At 41.2% G+C, this 20,957-nt stretch overlaps 1 protein-coding gene and 1 pseudogene across 1 annotated transcript; both read right to left on the minus strand.

The window, feature by feature from the left end:
• Positions 1–271: 271 nt before the first annotated feature.
• On the minus strand, positions 272–784 carry LOC148192966 (uncharacterized). Its single transcript, XM_088099323.1, has one exon. It carries the CDS (start codon positions 782–784, stop codon positions 272–274), a length of 513 nt encoding a protein of 170 aa, XP_087955449.1.
• Positions 785–11,022: 10,238 nt separating this feature from the next.
• Positions 11,023–14,430, minus strand: LOC148192967 (uncharacterized; annotated as a pseudogene).
• Between the last annotated feature and the right edge of the window lie 6,527 nt (positions 14,431–20,957).

Consider the following 20,957-nt stretch of genomic DNA (forward strand, 5'->3'; position numbering starts at 1 on the left):
TTTCGCCTTTTTCTTCTTATTTTTCTTCACGACACCCTTCAGGGACGAGTTTGTGCTCGATGGATATACTCGTGATGCTTTAATTATCACTTTCCCTTTTCCTTACTTTACTTTAAAACCCAGTGTGACATGAATCGTGTCGAAAGAAAAAGCGTAAAAGTTGAATAATGGATAAAACCGTATGGTATTTATTGAATGAAGTAACACAGTATACAACATAATTCAAAAACAGTGCTAATATCCCTTAGTGGCATCCCTTATCGCGGAATCATCATGCGTAAAACTTTTTTACCGCATCAGAATTAACTGGTAAAGGTAATTCCTCTCCATCAATCCTTGTGAGAATTAGTGCCCCTCCAAAGAATGCCTTTTTTACTACAAATGGCCCTTCATAATTTGGGGTCCACTTGCCTCTGTGATCCTTTTGTATAGGCAAAATCTTCTTTAACACCAGTTCGCCTTCATGGAACTCCCTTGGGCGCACCTTTTTGTCGAAAGCCTTTTTCATTCTTCTTTGGTACAATTGTCCGTGGCACGCCGTTGTCAGTCTCTTTTCTTCGATAAGATTGAGCTGGTCAAACCGAGTTCGAACCCACTCAGCTTCCTCCAATTGGGTTTCCATTAAAACTCGTAGAGATGGGATTTCCACCTCGAATGGAAGTACCGCTTCCATCCCATACACAAGCGAGAAAGGTGTTGCCCCAGTTGATGTTCGTACTGATGTACGATATCCATGTAAAGCAAAAGGAAGCATCTCGTGCCAATCTTTATAGGTGACCACCATCTTTTGTACAATCTTCTTGATGTTCTTATTAGCAGCCTCTACTGCCCCATTCATCTTTGGACGATAAGGGGAAGAATTAAGATGATGAATTTTGAACTCCTCACATAACTCCGCCATCATCTGGTTGTTCAGGTTAGTGGCATTATCAGTGATAATCTTGTTAGGAAGCCCATACCTACAGACCAATTCTCTTTTTATGAATCTGGTTACCACCTTTCTAGTCACATTGGCATAAGAAGCGGCCTCAACCCACTTGGTGAAGTAATCGATCGCGACTAGTATGAAACGGTGTCCATTCGACGCTTTTGGCTCTATAGCTCCAATAACATCTATCCCCCACATCGAAAATGGCCACGGTGCAGACAACACGTTCAAGGTCGTGGGCGGCACATTGATATTGTCTGCATACATTTGACATTTCTCGCACTTCCTCACGTGTGTACAACAATCATTTTCCATGGTCAACCAGAAGTAACCAGCTCTCAAGATCTTCCTGGCCATTGAGTGCCCGTTCATGTGTGTGCCAAATGTACCTTCGTGCACTTCTTTCAATATCAATTCGGCTTCCTTTGCATCCACACATCTGAGGAGAACCATGTCATGATTTCTCTTGTATAAAATATCCCCATTTAAAATAAAGCTGCCAGCCAACCTCCTTAACGACCTTATATCGTTTTTAGATGCCTTCTCAAGATATTCTCGGGTCTTAAGATAGTGCTTGATATCAAAATACCAAGGTTTACCATCCACCTCCTCCTCGATGAAGTGACAATATGCTGGCTCTGCATGGCTCTTCATTTCAATCATTGGTAATTCTGCATCTTGGTCAACTTCAAACATTGATGACAAAGTAGCCAATGCGTCTGCTAATTGATTATCTTCTCGCGGTATATGGTTAAATGTGATGGCATCGAAATACTCCATTAATCCTCTGGTGTAAGCTTGGTAAGGAATTAATTTTGCATCCTTAGTTTCCCACTCTCCCTTCAACTGGTGGATGACTAAAGCTGAATCTCCATACACATCCAGAATTTTTACTTTGGACTCTATTACCGCCCGAATACCCATAGCGCAGGCCTCGTATTCTGCAATGTTATTTGTGCAATTAAAACATAACCTTGCTGTCATAGGTATGTACTGATGATCTAGAGAGATGAGAACTGCCCCTATGCCATGCCCCATCACATTCGAGGCTCCATCGAATAATAATGTCCACGTTTCTTCGTCTCGGTTTTTTCTGCCTTCTTCGAATAGAGCCATGATATCTTCATCGGGAAATTCGGGCTGCATTGGCTGATAATCGCTGATGGGTTGATGAGCTAGGTATTCTGCTAACGCACTTCCCTTGACGGATTTCTGAGTAACATAAACGATGTCATATTCTGACAATAGCATTTGCCACCGAGCTATCCTTCCAGTAAGAGCAGGCTTTTCAAAAATGAACTTGATAGGGTCCACCTTGGATATCAACCAGGTTGAGTGACTCAGCATGTATTTCCTTAAGCGATGAGCGGCCCACGCCAATGCACAACAAGTTCGTTCTAATGACAAATATCTTTGTTCGCAGTCTGTGAATTTCTTGCTCAAGTAGTATATAGCGTGCTCTCTCTTCCCAACTTCATCGTGCTGACCCAACACACAACCCATTGACTTATCCAACACAGTCAAATACAAAATGAGCGGTCTTCCTGGTTCAGGTGGACGTAATACGGGAGGGTCTTGTAGGTATCGTTTGACTTTTTCAAAAGCGGCTTGACAATCCTCATTCCAAACTACAGCCTGATTCTTTCGTAACAACTTGAACATTGGTTCACACGTAGCGGTTAATTGGGCGATGAATCTAGCAATGTAGTTCAGTCTACCCAGAAAACCTCGAACCTCCTTTTCTGTTCTAGGCGTAGGCATTTCTATTATCGCTCGCGCCTTGTCAGGATCCACTTCTATCCCCTTTTGGCTAACCACAAAACCCAACAATTTCCCAGATTTCACTCCAAACGTGCATTTGGCTGGGTTTAACCTGAGTTTATACTTTCTCAATCTCTCAAATAATTTCTTCAAGTTGAGAATGTGTTCTTCTTCCGATTCGGACTTTGCAATCATGTCATCCACATAAACTTCGATTTCCTTGTGCATCATGTCATGAAAAAGTGCCACCATCGCCCTCTGATATGTTGGCCCGACATTCTTGAGCCCAAAGGACATCACCTTATAACAAAAGGTTCCCCACAACGTGATAAATGTTGTTTTTTCCATCTTGATCTGATTATGATACACGGGGCCCAAGGCCAATTAGTTTAGTATAGTATTTCTTTTACTTTTATTAAAAACATGTGTAAAAGGTGTTAGGCATGTGCTAGATAGGAGGGACTTTTAGTTCTATATATAGACATGCCACCACCTCTTGTAAGGTACTTTTGAGAATAATGAATTAAACTTTCTGTAGAGAGAACTCCAGAAATTAATTCCCTTGAAAGTCAAAGCTAGAGAATCCCAAAGGATCTCCTCTAGCCCCCTTCCATCTCACTTATCATTCTCTCATTTTACATTATCTCTCTCCTCCATAGCATCCATCTCCCGCCACTCTCACCAATTGATAGCTTCCTCGTGGCTTGCATCAGGTCTACTGCCACGCGTGCCGTTCCTTCACGAGATTCCATCACATAGCTTCCATATCATCAATTCGCGTCCGCACCTACGTTTTCTCTCTCGAAAGCTCTTCAACCACAAACCTCATCCTCATCAACAAACCTCCGAGAGATTCTTTACTTCAGAATCTCAAAACCTTCACGTCTGCCCAATCCACCGAATCACATATTCATCTCTGCTTCACGACCATTCTCCACCGATTAGATCCTTTCTCACCGACTAAAATTACTTCTCCATCGCTCAAACCGCTTCCGCATCAAACCCTAGGTTTTCAACCGAACAAACCTCGAATCTCTGGTTTGTTTCTCGCTGTTCATCCTCGAATCCAAATACTAGGGTTCTTGACTATGTCTGTTTCTTCTGCTGCTTCCCGGTCTTCATCTCGAGCAAATCTAGATTTCTCGACGTTTCCGGATTCAGCTCAAGCCGTCAGCTATCATGTGGTATCAGAGCCTGGTTAGGCGCGTCCGCTTGAGCTAAGTATCTCGTTTCTCTCTGATCTGAGTTACTCTTCGTCGATTCTCAAATTTTTCTGTCTCGATCTGTTCTCTGTTCTTGAGATTCAATCTGTGCGTTTGGTTTTTTTTCAAATTATTCGTGTTGTTCATTATGATTCCTTCTCTGTCTTGTGTTGATTCATGTGTTTTTGGTCTTGATCTGTTCATTAGGTTTCTGCTTGAGTCATTTCTTGTATGCTAACCTTGTTTTGGTTGTGTCTTTCATCATCTTAATCGGTCCAAATTTTTGTTGAGTCATTTTCATTGCTGAATCATATTCTGTCATGTTTACAGTCATGTTTAATTTCTTAAAATGTCATAAATTTTGTGTTCAAAGCTGTGTTGAGTTTTTTTCTGAGATTCTGGAATATATGATCAGTGGCTATACACCATATGAGCTATGATACATTCATTGTGAGCTCGGGTGCATGCAAAAGTGACCGTAATCTCAGATTTAACGTACTGTTGAGGTGTATTTTGATTTGCGTTTATAGTCATGGTCAATACATATTATTTTGGTGATAAAATGCTTGAATGAGTTCGTATCAGGTGCACATCACTTAAGCCATGAATTGCTGAAGCAAATAGCTTGATGGCACCTTGTGAAAACTCCAGCAGTATCAAATTGCAGTTGGCCGATCTCCATTGTCTTGTTTGAGTCTAAATTTTGTTTTAAAATCTGTTCTGGCATATAGATCTTGCTGGAAATCTTACATTAACTTCCTCGTGTCGTGTTCAAGTTTCCAATTGCTGTTTTAAAGTCATTTTCATCAATAATTTGTCCTTTGACTCAATGAAACTTAAAACTGGTGGTGTGGTTGACCTGTTTGATTGCATAATTGGCTATTGCAAGTTCAATTTTCGAATTACTATGTTCTGCATCCAATTTTAATGCAAAACAAGTTTGTTTTGAAGTTTTAAACATGTTGAGATAGTTAATTCGAGTTATATCAGCCTTTGTGCGTTTTTCACCTTTGAAACCACCATTTTAAGTCAATTTTTTTAATGAAGCAAGTATAGTGCAGTACTGAAATTTTGATTTGTGTGTTTATGATTCAGTTGGATTGTAGTAAGAGCTAGGGTCTGTTGAATGAAATCAAAACAGGTGAAAAAGAATATCTATACAAGTTTAAAAAAGCATTCAGACCTTGTACAATCCAAATAAGTGAAGCTCCAAAATCAGAAACTGAAAACATTATCAATTATGAACTAAATTTGTTGGGGCATTGTATCAAACGCATTTGTAAAATTCAGTACTGGAGTCACTTAATTGTTTCTGCTCTAACTTGCTTGTGTTTTTCTTGCTTTTTTAATCCCTTCTAGAGCAATTCTTAGGTTCATTTTTGAGTACTTCCCTTCTTGATAACTTTGCTTCTTGTTTGTCTTTGTTGGTTATCTAGTTTTGTCTGCAATGCATGTGAAATCTATTCTGCCAATCTTTAATTGAAGCTTTTAATTGCTTATTTCATCTGGTCTAGAGTTTCCTTAATTAGAGTCTGTTCTGCTGTTTGAGTGGTTGTCCTGTTTGTCCATCACTTTGCCTTAGCTAACCATTTTCCTGAATTGAGAAATCTGATTCCAATCTGGTTTTTGGATTTGAAAGAAGGTAAGTGTGAATGGTAGCATTCTAGGTGGTGGTGATCCACGGGATTCTCTGGCTTAGACTGAAAATTTCATTTGAGTGCCTTAAAATGTTTTAAAAAGAAATTTGGGTGCTGTGAGATTAGTGGCTATTGGCATTTACAAGAGTTCAGTTTCAACTAACCATTTGTTGATTGTTCATTGTGCAGGAAACGAAAATGAGATGATCAGAGTGGAGAGTTGTGACTGTTTAAGAAGTTATTGAAATCAATTTCGTTCATAAACTGTTTGATGAAGTCAGTGAGATATTAAATGCTTGAATGTTTAAATTGTGCTTGTGATGCTATTTGTGCTTGTGAGTGTTTAAACTGTCATTGCACTCATTTTAGTTTCAAACATTGCTTGCTGAATTCATTGATATACTCACTGTTTTGAAAGTGAATTGTTGATTTTATGGTTTAATTGGGCATGTTGAATGTTGCTTCTGATTTGATAAAGACCTATGGGACTTGGTAGATGCATAGGAATTGCAAATAATGTGCTGATTGTTTTATGAGCATTTCTGGAATTGCAAGAACACTGTTTTAAAACTGCCAATTTCTGATTTACCTCACAATACTCTGTCCATTGATTTGATTAGCATGGTCCACTGATTTCTGAATTAGTTTAGGACATTATTCTTGACTGGTTTGGTCCATTGTTTCTGTCCAGTGTAATTCATTGAATTGTTGAAAAGGCTGCTCTAGTCATAATCAGTTGTGCATCAATCTGTTTTAATTACCAATGTATCAACCAGTTTTCACAAGTGATTAAAGCACCTAAATTCCAGTTCTGACTTGGTGGTTGAATTAATTAGGTGGTTATTTTCTGCATTGAATTACATCCAATCTGAATTTAATTCACTGTGCTGGATTCTGTTGCTGGATTCTGTTGAGATTTAGGTGTGCAGAGCTGATGTGAATGAATCATTAGTTGAGCAGGATATTATTGAAGAAACAGTAGCAGGAACACTTCAGTGTGGATCTTGAAACAGGCTAGAAACAACCATTCAAATAGGGAAGTTGTCTAACTTACCTTTGTTGTGAATTGCTATTCTGTTTTAGCTTGTAAGTGATGTAAGTGATAATATTGAATGAATATCCTGCTGATTTTGGTTGAAATTTAACTGTGCAGAATACTTGGAACAGTTTGAGAGTTTAGTTTAAGCACTTCATGTGGAAGCTTTGAACTAAAGTGAGTTTAATTGAACAGCAGCATAATTCTGAGTGGAAAGCTTGGAAAGCTTGTGCAGCCAAGAGAAAGGGAAGTTCTTACTGCCCTATATCTTCTTTTACAATCTGTTTTAACCAAGTGAATACTCACAACAGTTTTTGTGCATTTGTGATTATAGGATTGACCAGAAGCTAGATTGCCCAAGTTATCCCGCAACAAGAAATTGAAGCAATAGGAGTGTACGTATTTTTGGCACAAGGACTGGCATCCAAAAGTGGATTGTAGCTGAACCAGACCAGACCGTGACAGCTGTTTGAATTTTTTTGTAAATTGTTTTCTTCATTTTATGTGTAATAGGTTTTTGTGTTAGCTTTCTTTTAATATCAGTGTAAAAGGCCATTCAAAGTCCAAGTGTCTTGGAAGAGTCCTTGGTGCTCTTTCAACTCTTGGCAAAACTTTTCTTGTTTGTGTTTAATTTTTAGTGTCTTACGTTTAGGGTGATTTTAGGCTAAAAGGGATTAAACTCTAAGCCTTGTCACATTAGAGTCCGCAAAGTCTCATTTATTAGTGTTTAATTGTTGTGATTGTTTGTGAGTTGTGTCCTTTGATTTTAAAAGTGATTTTAGTTTAAAGGGTAACTAGTAGTAACCTAAGACATTTCTGGCAAGGCAAGACTTGGTACTTAAGCAGTCTTCATGACTCACCTCTCTTACCTGGGACTTGTCTAAGTGTGAATCTTGTATATCTTTTACACTAGAAAACTTTTAGAAACAAAGATGTCTTGTTATCCATATAGGTCTTCTAGGAATTTTAATTTTGATAAGCAACTTAGTTACAAAGGAATCAAAAGAGAACATGATAAAGCTAGAAGGAAGTCTTGTTCATCTTATGAATTTGATAGGATTGAAGATGATTTGTATAAAAAAGCTAGTGAAAATATTCCATTCTTTGGTGATGATATTGGTGCATTAACATACCTAGCTTGGGAAAAGGAAATTAATGACATGCATTCATTCATGGTGAGAAAAAGTAAATATGAATCCTTCTATTCTAAAGATGATGAATCTTATATTCTTAATCTTTACACTTCTAGTTTTAAAAAGCATGCAAGAGAGTGGTGGGATGATAGGCAATATCATGTTAAGATAGGTAGAAAATATCCCATTTATGATTGGAATGAATTGAAAGCTTGTATGAGAAGAAAGTTTGTGCCTCGAGAAATTGAAAAAAACTTAGAACTTATGAGAGAGCTTATTAGAGAAGGTGAGTCATTCATTCAAAATTTAAGTGGGTTCTCTCGTAGGGAAAGTGAGTTTCTAGAAAAACTTAAGAGGCTATGGGAAGAGACAAGCAAATATAGAATTGAGAGATTAAAAACAGAAAAACAAAAACAAGAAGTAAGAGAGAAAAGAGAAAAAGAAAGAAGAGAAGAGGAAGAACGAAATAGAAGAGAAGAGGAAGAAAAAGAGAGAAGAGAGAGAAGAGAAGAAGAGAAAAGAAGAGAGCAAGAGAGAAGGGACGAAGAAGAAAGAGAAAGAAGAGAAAGAAGCGAAGAAGAGAAAAGAACAGAGAAAGAGAGAAAAGAAGCACAAAGAAGAGAAAAGGAAGAAGTTGAAAGAATAGAAATGGAAGAAAAGAAAAAGCAACTAAGGGTCACATCTCCTCCTATCCTAGAAGCTAGACTCTTAAGGGGAGGTTTTCTATCCTATCACTTTTCTCCATTTATATTTGAAATTTCAAAATTTCACTTTTCTTTCAAAGAATTGACCACTCCATCTTTAAAAATGTTATCACTTTCAACACATGCAAAGTTCCAACGTGGGTTATGGTTACCTTTATGGTTACCAATAACTCAAGATACAAATAAAATTTCAAATGAAGAAAGGTTTCTTTGTTATAATAAAATTAAAAATTTCAAAATTTGGAACCCTTCTTCTACACATATTATTTTATATATTTTATTGGGTCAAAGAAAACTAATTAGAGATATGTTTGATGCTTATTGCAGATGCTTATGAGACTTTCATCTCGCACGGCTCCTAAGTGATAAAAGAAAGAGGATGAGTTCTTCTTTCTTTTTTGATTACTTTCCTCGCGTATGTATAAGACCGAATCCTTTCTATTTTTAATTTTCAAAAGGATTACTAATCCTTAACTTTTCGAGGAATCCTTCATCAGTGGTTGTGAATGATCTATTTTTCTCAATCTCTATGACTTGTTCCTACGGAACCAAGATCGAAAACATTAAGAATAAGAAATAGAACCATCTGATTTGATTCGTTCTCAATAGCCACGAGATGATCATCTTAGGGTGATCCTTTTGTTGACGGATGCTCCTATTATACCCGTAGTCTCTGAAGGATGAGAACCAACTATGTAGCATCTACATCGAGAATTCAAGTATTGTATACGTCATTAGTCTGATCCTTTGTAGGAACTACCCGTAATAACGAACTTGCAAAAATGAATCTGTTTATCATAAAGGGATTCGTTGTTCCTGACTCCATGATAGCTGACGGCTTGAGCTGAATCCGGAAACGTCGAGAAATCTGGATTTGCTCGAGATGAAGACCGGGAAGCAGCAGAAGAAACAGACATAGTCAAGAACCCTAGTATTTGGATTCGAGGATGAACAGCGAGAAACAAACCAGAGATTCGAGGTTTGTTCGGTTGAAAACCTAGGGTTTGATGCGGAAGCGGTTTGAGCGATGGAGAAGTAATTTTAGTCGGTGAGAAAGGATCTAATCGGTGGAGAATGGTCGTGAAGCAGAGATGAATATGTGATTCGGTGGATTGGGCAGACGTGAAGGTTTTGAGATTCTGAAGTAAAGAATCTCTCGGAGGTTTGTTGATGAGGATGAGGTTTGTGGTTGAAGAGCTTTCGAGAGAGAAAACGTAGGTGCGGACGCGAATTGATGATATGGAAGCTATGTGATGGAATCTCGTGAAGGAACGGCACGCGTGGCAGTAGACCTAATGCAAGCCACGAGGAAGCTATCAATTGGTGAGAGTGGCGGGAGATGGATGCTATGGAGGAGAGAGATAATGTAAAATGAGAGAATGATAAGTGAGATGGAAGGGGGCTAGAGGAGATCCTTTGGGATTCTCTAGCTTTGACTTTCAAGGGAATTAATTTCTGGAGTTCTCTCTACAGAAAGTTTAATTCATTATTCTCAAAAGTACCTTACAAGAGGTGGTGGCATGTCTATATATAGAACTAAAAGTCCCTCCTATCTAGCACATACCTAACACCTTTTACACATGTTTTTAATAAAAGTAAAAGAAATACTATACTAAACTAATTGGCCTTGGGCCCCGTGTATCAGATTATATCCTGAGAAACCATCCATGAATGAAAATAGCGAAAACTTGGTTGTATTATCGACTAGAGTGTCGATGTGCGGTAGTGGGAAATTGTCTTTTGGACTTGCACGATTCAAATCACGGTAGTCAACGCACATCCGAACTTTACCATCTTTCTTGGGTACTGGTACGACATTCGCCACCCATTGCGGGTATTTCGCCACAGCCAAGAAACCTGCGTCGAATTGTTTCTGCACCTCTTCCTTGATTTTCAAAGACATCTCCGGCTTCATTCTTCTTAGTTTCTGTTTGATCGGGAGGCATTCCGGATTAAGAGGGAGTTTATACTGCACGATATCGGTATCCAAACCGGGCATATCATTGTACGACCAAGCAAACACGTCCTTAAATTCCTTCCATAGGACTCGCAACCTTTCTCTCACTTCCTCTTTCATGGTAGTGCCGATCTTTACTTCTTTTATCTCGTCTTCCTCACCCAAGTTGAGTATTTCGACATCTTCCTGATAGGGTTTTATTTCTTTAGACTCTTGCTCCACTAATCTCATTAGTTCTGGAGAGGGTTCCGAACCATCCTCATAATCATCTTCCGTATCATCAACAGGGTGCTCCAGATTAGGGATATCGACATTGTTATTTTCAAAACATTCATTGTCATATCTGCATTATTTAAGTTTTCGAAAAAAGAATAAATAAACAAAAAAACGATGGAGAAGGCTAAATGATGATAGAAACGAGAACAAACACGATTCAAACATCACACTGAAAGCAAAATAAAAGCGTCAACCCGTAAGTCATGAATCCTAAAGCTCCGGGCAAAGCAATAGGATCAATTAATATATTACATTTCATTCGAATTAAACATCACGGGTAAGTCCACAGTCTTCCAATTGCCGAGCCGCGCATCTGGGGAGCAAGCCCACACGAAGTTTGAGCTTTCAGATCCAGCTTCCTCTTCCACGACCGCTATATGGCTAGTGTTCACCCATCCAGCACTGCGAAAACTCTCCTTGATATCACAAATGTGAATCTTCCTCGTCCTTGGTTCCCGTCTCTCCATCCGAGCCAGACTGCGCTCCCCTTTTCCTCGATCAGCCTCTTCTTATCCTCCTTGCTGGGCTTGTACCCCAGGCCATACCTGCTTTTGTTCTCGACCACCTCCAATGGGAATGTTCGCCCCTGCCCGTACTTGCCTAAACCGTTCCCGTACTTATAGCCTTCTTTCAGCATAACCTTGGCCGCCATGATAGAGGCGCATGACAGATATGGGTTTACTGGAAATGGTTCCACATAGGTGTTTCCCACGATCTCCAATGATTGGAAAGCTATCTCGAGAGTTTCCTCGGCTGCTTCTATATAGCGGGTGGAGGATGGCCCACTCACAAGGAGATCCTCCTCTCCAGAAACTATCACCAGCTTATCTCCCATGACATATTTGAGTTTCTGGTGCAGTGTGGAAGGTACAACTCCCTCAGAATGGATCCATGGGCGACCCAATAGACAACTATAGGCTGGGAGGATATCCATGACCTGGAAGGTTATTTGAAAGACACATGGGCCGACCTGGACCGGCAACTCTATTTCGCCCATGACTTCCCTCTTGCTACCGTCAAACGCTCTCACAATCATAGAACTTGGCTTCATATGCATTCCGTCACAAGGTAGCCTCTCTAATGTCGTTTTGGGCATGACATTCAGGGAGGATCCGTTGTCCACCAAAACGCGTGCTATGACGTGGTCCAAGCATTTCACGGAGACATAGAGAGCCTTGTTATGCCCTCTCCCCTCAGCAGGCATTTCCTCATCGGTGAAGGTGAGGTAATTATTAGCAGTGATGTTGCTAACAATGCCCTCGAATTTGTTCAGGGAAATACCTTGTTCCACATGGCCTCGCTCAGTATCTTCATCAGCAGTCTTCTATGGGAGGTTGAGTGCATGAGCAGTTCTAACAGAGAGATCCGGGCTGGCATACGATTCAATTGTTCCACCACTTTGTATTCGCTTTGTTGTATGAATTTCAAAAACTCACAAACCTCTTCGTCAGATATTTCTTTCTTGTCCTCCTTGTCGGGGGTCTCCTCTGCTTGCACCTCTTTCCCCTTTAAGAGCTCCTTAGCTTTCGCGGCCACCGGTGCTTCATTATTGCTAGTTCCTTCTCTCATCAGGTTTGGTGGCGTGAAGATTCGACCACTCCTTGTCATTCCGTCGATGCCTGATATATTTTCAATAACTGGATCCTGGCTAAGGAATTGACTTTCAACACACTGTCCTTCATAGACTGCGTGTGTTCCATACCTCCAAGGAACTGCTTTCTCGCTCTTGTAAGGGAAAGGAACTGGTGTATGGATGACGACGGATGATCTTCCTTGAATTACTGGTGCAGGGGTGGTCCGAGTGAAACGGATTACCAACGGCTCTAGCAGGGTTACATCAGACTCCTCACCAGTTTGTGCAAACACCTCTTCATCCTTGTCCTCGTAGCACACTTGCATTAAATTCCTATCGAGCAGATCTTGCAGAAACTCTTCGAATTCAACACATTCATCGATAGAGTGTTCAGCGCATGGATGAAGTCCACATGCTCTTCCCAAATCATAATTACCGTTTAAAAAACCCAACTTCAATAATTCCTTGAAAATAAACCTTCTGGAACTTCGGATCTCACTTGCATCCCTTATCAGTTCATGCTTCTTAACCTCAATGGCATTTGTCGAGGCACTCCCATGCCCAGATAATGGATTAGCATCAATGCTAGGTTTATCTTCTTGAAATTTCAGCCATCCAGCGTCGATTAGGGCCTGCACTTTATGTTTGAAGGCCATACATCTCTCAGTTGAGTGACCCACTCCTCCCCCATGATAACTACACTTGGCATCGGCATCATAACCCCTGGGGTACGGAGGTTGCATAGGCATCATCGGACATATAGCAACCAGACCCCTTTTGACGAGGTGGGGTAATAATTCAGTGTAAGTCGTAGGGATGGGGGTGAAGTGAACAAAGTTTCTTTCTTTGGTTTTTCTCGGGTAAGTGCCTTGACCCGCATTTGGATTTGGATTCGCGCCTGTCCCAGTCCTCCAGGCGTTGTTTGTGATAGGTTGCGGTTGATAAAATCCTTGTTGTTGTTGAGGTCTAATTGGATGAGCAAAAGCCGCATTGGCTGCATATGGAGGTTGGCTTAGGTGTGGTCTATAATTGTGAATAGGAGCTTGACCTCTCCATACAGGCATTGCCGATGTCGCATACATCTCCTTCTTTCTTCTTTCCTGGATTGAAGCTAGGCTTTTTAGAGTTTGCTACCGCAGACGGGCCACCTGCAATCTTCCCATTCTTCAACCCAATCTCTATTCTTTCGCCTATTATGACGATATCGGCGAAATTGGAGGACACGTTCCCGACCATGTGTTCACAAAACGGTGGTTGGAGCGTGTTCACAAACATTGCCACCATTTCCTTGTCATACAGAGGCGGCTCAACCTGCGCAGCTAGCTCTCTCCATCGTTGAGCATATTCCTTGAAAGTTTCATTATCTTTCTTTGCCATGTTTTGTAGTTGCAACCTGTCGGGTGCGACATGCATATTGTACTTATACTACTTCACGAAGGCGTCAGCTAGGTCCACCCAACAACGTATACGAGACGGCTCTAAGTGGGTATACCAGTTCAATGCTACCCCAGCCAAACTATCTTGGAAGAAATGGATAAGCAATTTGTCATCATAGGCATACGCGACCATCTTTCTGCAGTACATCGTCAAATGGCTTTTAGGGCATGTATTACCCTTGTACTTCTCAAACTCCGGCGCCTTAAACTTGTGTGGTATTTTTATCCCGGGGACCAAGCTTAATCTCGCGACGTCGCCGAATCCATAGCTTTCGACTCCTTCTATGGCCCTCAGCCTTTCTTCCAGAATTTCCAGCTTATTCTTAGCTCCAATGAAACTATCGATCCCCCCAATCACCGTGGTGTGTGGCACGACCCCGGCTGAAGAGTCCTCCTTAGCGACTACGGTCACCCGCGTTCCTTCAACTGCGGTCGTCTCATTCATAGCTACACCTGTTACGGGTGCCGAAATTGAGACAGGACCTTGAGTACCGATTGGCGGCACATTGATGGTTGTGGGAAAAGAGAAAGACGTATGCTTCGCTTCCGAGTAATCTCCCATGGGGGGCGTATACCCCGGGGGCAAGCCATACATCGGGAACGAAATCGATGGGCTCAAGGCATTAAGCATTGGGGGATAAGGGGGGACGTTCCCCTCGATCCGCGCTGACGATGACTCTCCCGCAATCTTCAGCGATTCTAGAGCAGCAAGGATCTGGCCGATCTGGTCTTTCAGCTGGCTAATATCGGCCTTGATGGATTCCTGAGACTCCTCCCAGCTTTCCATGATTCTTGAATTGGCTCGAGTCCTGTAGGGATGTCGTGGAAAATTGGTCGTTGTTTTCCTCACTTGTACTGTTTTATTATTTTGATTAATTTTAAATTAGATGAGAACGAAATAAAGAAAACATGATGCATGTTGGTAATAGGTGGAAATCATTGGGTCGCGACAACATTACCGATGGAAATCAACACAAGTTGGTACCAAACAAACATTCCATATCTTTCATTAAAAGTACTCAGTTCAATACATCGCTTACAGAAACAAAATACAAGGATTTCAAAATACATCATTCTCGAGATTGAGCGATAAAGGATTTCATCTCGCCCACCAACCATTTACAATGATTAATAAAATGTTTTATCTCTTCTGGCGGGCTATAAAAGTGAGTACTTGCTTCGGCGTCCAACACCATCTTGGGGATGTCTTCAATTGTTTCATTTGTCAAAGCTGCCAATTGGGAGAAACTTTCCTTCCAATGTCTCACAGCCACTTCTTGCTCCGCGATGTGATCTTCCATTCGCTTTATCAAGGCCTGATGTCTCTCTTCAAACTCCATCGACCTCCATCGCTCCTCTTGCACCTCGATATAATCCTTCATTTGTTTTATCATGGCTCGATGCCCTTTTTCTGCTTCTGCTAGCTTCCAACGCTCTTGGTTCATATCCGCCTCAAACAACGTGGCCATTTCTTTCATCTGATGCCCCGTTTTTTCTACCTGAATCTGCGCTTCCCTTAGTCTTTTCAGGGCTTCCCGCTTATCTCTTTTTGCCTCTTCGTAGAGGTGTTTCCATTGTTTTCCCTCTTCCAACGCCACGTTCTTCTCCTTCACTCTCATGGCTAGCTCTTTGTTTGCGGCCGCAAGGTCTTGCTTCACGCGGAATGTATAATCTCTTTCGGCCTTCTGGCTTCTAACAATTTCTTCATAGGCCTGTGATCCTTCCTCTTTAGCATTCCTCATATCAACAAAATCATTGCGCGTGATTTGTAATTTATTTTCCAACCTAGCATTCCTCTCTCTCAGTTTTTTCATCTCCACCTTCAACTGCTTCACCTCTTCGCTCTCTAGGTCTTGGGATCGCCCTTCATTAGCTGGCTGATCACTGATTGGCTTGAAAGGCAGTTTGATTTCCTTTACCCTTTTTAGGATCCATGTATGATAATTAACCTTGTCGTCTGCCACTCCTACCCTTAGATCTTTTTCAGCTCGCACAATGCTTTCCCAAGCGCTTCTAACTTTTCTCAACATTTCAGTGCAATGCCCATCCTCATAGTAGATGAAAAATGCCATGAGATAGTCCGGTGAAGGTGTCCCTTTCATGGGATGCCCGAATTGTCTTTGAACCAAAAGAGGGTTGTAATTGATGCAATATCGGGCCCCTATGAGAGGTACATTGGGAAAGCGGCCACAATGTTGGATAGGCTGTTTAATCCCAAGCCAAGGAAGACGCCAATTTATTTTTCCTCCATTCAAGCTAGCAAAGAAATGGGCCCACTCATTTCCTCCTTTGTTCGTAAGCCCCTGGCGTGACAAATCTTCCGAAGGACGCTTGACATTGACTGCGCCTTTAAACAAACGTGCAGTCATCCAAGCGTACAGTGCCGACACACAACAAAGGATTTTCTTCCCCTTCCTTTCGTGACAGAAACTCATGGTCCCATAAACATCAACAAGGACTGCCGTCACAGGATTCTCCGATCTCGTCTTTCTCGCCACGAAGACATCTATTGCGGTATAATCCACAAAGTCTTCTATTTTGGGGAATAAAACAATGCCGTACACGGTGAGAGCTAGCACATCCATAAAAGTCTCCCACTCTTCCTTATCAGCCAGATGTTGTAGGTACTGTTCCAGATACCCCTGTGTCAGCCCACGCACTTGATGTCTCGTTACCAACCTATCTTCGAGCTCCTTGGGCTGTAATTTCATTATGGCAGCAATAGTGGAGATAGAGGCGTGATGCTCCAAATGCTGATACGGCATGGTACCCTCCAGCGGTAAACCAAGGATATGCTCAAACTCTTCTATAGTCGGTGCTAGTTGGAAGTCTTGAAAGGTGAAGCATCTTAGCGGGGAGTCATAATACTATGCTAGGGCTGTGATAGCAGGCAACTGTACCGCCACTTCCATTAGGCCCATCAGGTTTCCATACTTATTCTTGAAAGTTTCTCTTTTTATAGTCTTTAGTCGTTTACCTAAGCCTATCAGCCCTGTCAAATTCCCCCCATGAATCCTCAAGCGAGGTTTCTTTCTTAAAATGATAGAATCGGTCTGTTGCGTAGCACCAGATCTTGTATCAACTTCCATCTTGTAGGAGATCAAGTGAACACCTGTGATTTCCCCTAAAACCAACACGTCACCAAATGATGTATGAACATGATGCATGATAACATAATGAAGCAAAACATGACCAACAACACAAATGCATGCGTAGCATGAAAATGCAATGTCATTATTTTCAAAAAAGAACAAACAGGGTGAGGGTTAGAGGAATACACATTTCTCCCTTTGTGCCCTAATAAAGGTTCAACGCTTCAGATTGAAGGTCAAGTATATTCAACCTCACAGGGATGGCTCCCTGAACCTAAAGGTCGATGGTCACTAGAGCTATGGCCCCCTTCATAGTATCTCCACAACAGTCGAGTAATCAACTAGATGCGAAGACACAAGTGAAGAGAACAAACTCTAGCTGGGGTTCTCACGATAGCCAAACAGGAAGTATGTCCCAAATGGCACCGCTACACAACTCCTCTATTTCTAAGTTACACTCAGACCCGGGTATAGGGCCCCACTCATGATATGCATAAAGTGTGTGTGTGTGAAGGGAGAGCGTAATGCATACCCAAACCCTCACCTGCAAAACAACCAGAAAAATCCCAGGCAGATATAGACATGTTCTCTACCTAGGGTTCAATATAGAAAAATCAAAACAATTCACATGCAATTACTTCAAATATCAAACATAGATAAAAAAGAAAGGAAGAAAAACATAAAGCAAAACCACATCGAATTCGCGCATCTAATTAAATGGCTTGACTCTCTAACATCCCCAGTGGAGTCGTCATCTTTCGCAACCGGAATCGCGACGGGACGACGATCCAAAAAAGAAACGGGTTTTGAAAAGAGATTTTGGAGTCGCCACTATAGTTTATTCTAGAAAACTACGGAAAAACCGTAAAATAATAAGGCATGGTCTACAAGAACCAGATTCTGGGTTCGGGAGTCGATTACATGTAGGGGAGGTGTTAGCACCCTACAACGCCTGCCCTAAGGCAGTACCTTTAACTAAATGCGCGAATATGATGTGGTTTTCAAAATGTTTAACTATCCCCTAAAATAAAATTCTAAATAAACAAAATATATTTTTAGTTTTTTGGGCTCGACAAGGATTGACCTTGCTCCTACGTATTCTCATTCAAAATGAGAAATCAGGGTTACGTAGTTCTTTTAGAAACTGCTTGAAAAGTTTGTTTGAGGAATTGTTTGAGAAATTTGTTTGAGAAAATGATTATGGATAAATTTGGATTTTTGGGGAAGTGAACGAGGAGAGGTTTTTGGCACAAGGACGATGCGTGCGATCACACATATGCCTAAACCTTTAAAACATTTTTACTATTTTTTAGAAGAGAAGAAGAAAAGGTTCTAACACAAGGACGATGCGTGCGATCACACATGTGTCTAAACCTTTAAAATATTTTTATTATTCTTTTTTCGAAGAGAAGAAGAAAAGGTTCTAACACAAGGACGATGCGTGCGATCACACATGTGTTTAAACCTTTAAAGTATTTTTATTATTATTTTTTAGAACAGAAGTAGAAAAGGTTCTAACACAAGGACGATGCGTGCGATCACACATGTGTTTAAACCTTTAAAACATTTTTATTATTATTTTTTAGAAGAGAAGTAGAAAAGGTTCTAACACAAGGACGATGCGCGCGATCACACATGTGTTTAAACCTTTAAAACATTATTATTATTATTTTTAGATGAGAAGTAGAAAAGGTTCTAACACAAGGACGATGCGTGCGATCACACATGTGTTTAAACCTTTAAAAAATTTATTATTAAATTTTTTGAGAAGAGAAGAAGAAAAGGTTCTAACACAAGGACGATGCGTGCGATCACACATGTGTTTAAACCTTTAAAATATTCTTATTATTATTTATAAAAGTGCATTTAAAAAAATAGATAAATATTTAAAATGGGAACAAAAGAGAGAGAAAAAAAATAAAATAAAATAAAAGGATAAATAAATAACTAATGAAAATAAAGTGTAAAGTAAAAGGATAAAATAGAAGTAAAATACTAGGTAAATGAAATAAAATAAAATAAAAAAAAAGGTGTGGAGGTGCCAAATAAGAAAAAGAGGTGTTTAAACAAAAGAAGCAAAACTGGGCCAAAGCCCAAGCGGGGAGGGGTGCGAAAATGAGAATAAGGGGGCGCAGGAGGAAATTTGTTTTTTTGCTTTTTAGGAACAGAACGGGTCTTAGCCCAAGGCAAGGAATGGACGCAAGGGTGTGAAGGTGAGAAGTGGAGGGTGCGCGGAATGTGTGCCCAGGCTCAATTTTTTCTTTGTTTTTCTTGTTTGCAAAAATAGAGTGTGCTTAAGCCCGAACGAAATGGGGGTGTGAGTGGAGTTGCAAGTGGTGTCTAAACCAATTTTATTTCCAATAATGGACTGGGCTTAAACCCAAGCAGAGAGGAGTGTGAAAAGGAAAACAGGGGTGCAAGGAAGAACATATCATTTTTTGTTTTAGGGTTTGGCCCAATTGTTTTGTTCAGAAATCCTAGGGGTTTCAGCATTTTCCCCTTCATCCCTAACACTATACTCATTCTCCTCTCCAGAGACCCAAGGTCTCTTCCCCCTCCCGGAGGTTCGCCGCCACTCCAAGCAAGAAACGACCTCCACGCCACCGCCTTCCACCAATTTCGTCATCACCGGCAACCAACACCGTCACCGCCCCTCCCCCCCCCGCTCTTTCTCTTCTCGTGAGCGGGAAAAAACAGACCTAGGACCTAATTCCGACGAGACCAAACGCTGTCGGTGCACTCACGCCTTCTTCTCCGAACCGACCACCATGGATCACGGCTCAGGACGTCGTACACGCCGCCGATCGTCACCAGGATCGAGGCGGCCACGACGCAAAGCTCCTTCTCTCTCCGCGTGGCGACAGCCGTCCGCCGAGCTAACGCCGCTGCTCCCGGGACGCGTTCTCTCCGACACCGACGAGGTCTACCACCGTTGATGCAGGGATGGTTTTTTGTGAGCAAGTTGTTCTGTAAACTGAGGACTCGGAGCTGGTCCGATAGCGTGAGCGTATTTGGAGAAGAAGCAGTGGTCGCCGAGAAAAATGATAGATGGGGGGCCTTGGCGATGGTTATTGGAACGCAAGATTAATTCGTTCAACGAATGGCTAGCGGTTTTATCTTTCAGGTTCTTTGGGAAGACAGAGATATGAAGAGAAACTTCAGAATCCGTTTAGTCCATCCCCTAGTGATTCCTGATGGTTCTCACATGAATAATATGTGAAGCGTGTGTACCGGACCCGGGGAATGTTGCTCCCAGGATCATTTTCTCCTTGATTGATTTTTTTTCTTATGAGGATTTGTATGAAAACATCTATGCTGCTTCTGTTTTTCTTTTTATTACATGTTTTCTGGGTGCTAAATATTTTCTATTAATACTTGATGAGTCTCACAGGTATCGAAACCACATTTAGAACGCATTTTGATCAAAAGACAATGCCACAAAGAAAAACCAACACGACTATGAATATTGATCAAGCATCATACAAGCATAAAGGAGGCACCTACAAGAGCAAGACCAAAGAGTTTAGGCAGATGAAGACTTACCTTTGCCACTTCCAAGAAAACGTTTTCTTTCAGTTTTAGTCTCCCTTGCTCTCTCCTCCAGGAATGTTCTTCCTCTTAGTTGTCTCCTGCTTTGCTTGGTATTGTGTGCTTTTTGGTCAAGACCTGGAAGTCCGGAGCTAGTGGCTGGGATATGGTGGTGAGATCTCCTGTTATGTGATGGTGAGGTGTTTTGTGATAGCTTTGAGAAGCTTCTCCTTTGGGTTCGGTTCCCCTCCCTTTTTTGCTCTCTTCGATTTTTGTGTTCAGTTTCGCTGGGCACCAAAGTTCACAATGAGATCCAGGCAATTGTTTCTCTTCCTCTTTTTTTTTTGACCCGAGGTTTTCTCACCCTCTAAGTGATGGTGGTCCGTGATCCTTCTCCAATGTGATTATCCTCTTTTTCAAAAACAAAGCCCCCTCCTCTCTACTGTACCCCCTAGGATCTCCTCTGGCGCCAGATTTTCTTTGTCTCTTTTTTTCATGTTTTCATGTTTCATTTTGCAGTTAGCTTGATGCCCGTTCAAAACTTTTTTCTCTTCCATGTATGTCTGCTATTGCCGCTTAAGAATTTCAGCAAGAAAAACAAGTAACTTTTCCACGCTGCCACCACGCAAACACTTTCTAAGCATTCACTGCAACTGCAACTGATGGCTTCAGGATAGCTTCAGGAAGAGGGAAA

This window comes from Vigna umbellata, chromosome 9, assembly GCF_029865625.1.
Source record: "Vigna umbellata cultivar VRB3 chromosome 9, Vumbellata_1.0, whole genome shotgun sequence".
Taxonomy (NCBI): domain Eukaryota; kingdom Viridiplantae; phylum Streptophyta; class Magnoliopsida; order Fabales; family Fabaceae; genus Vigna; species Vigna umbellata.

Excerpts from the sequence above, each read along its gene's own strand:
- LOC148192966 (XM_088099323.1), bottom strand. The coding sequence starts at position 784 with ATGGTGGTCACCTATAAAGATTGGCACGAGATGCTTCCTTTTGCTTTA.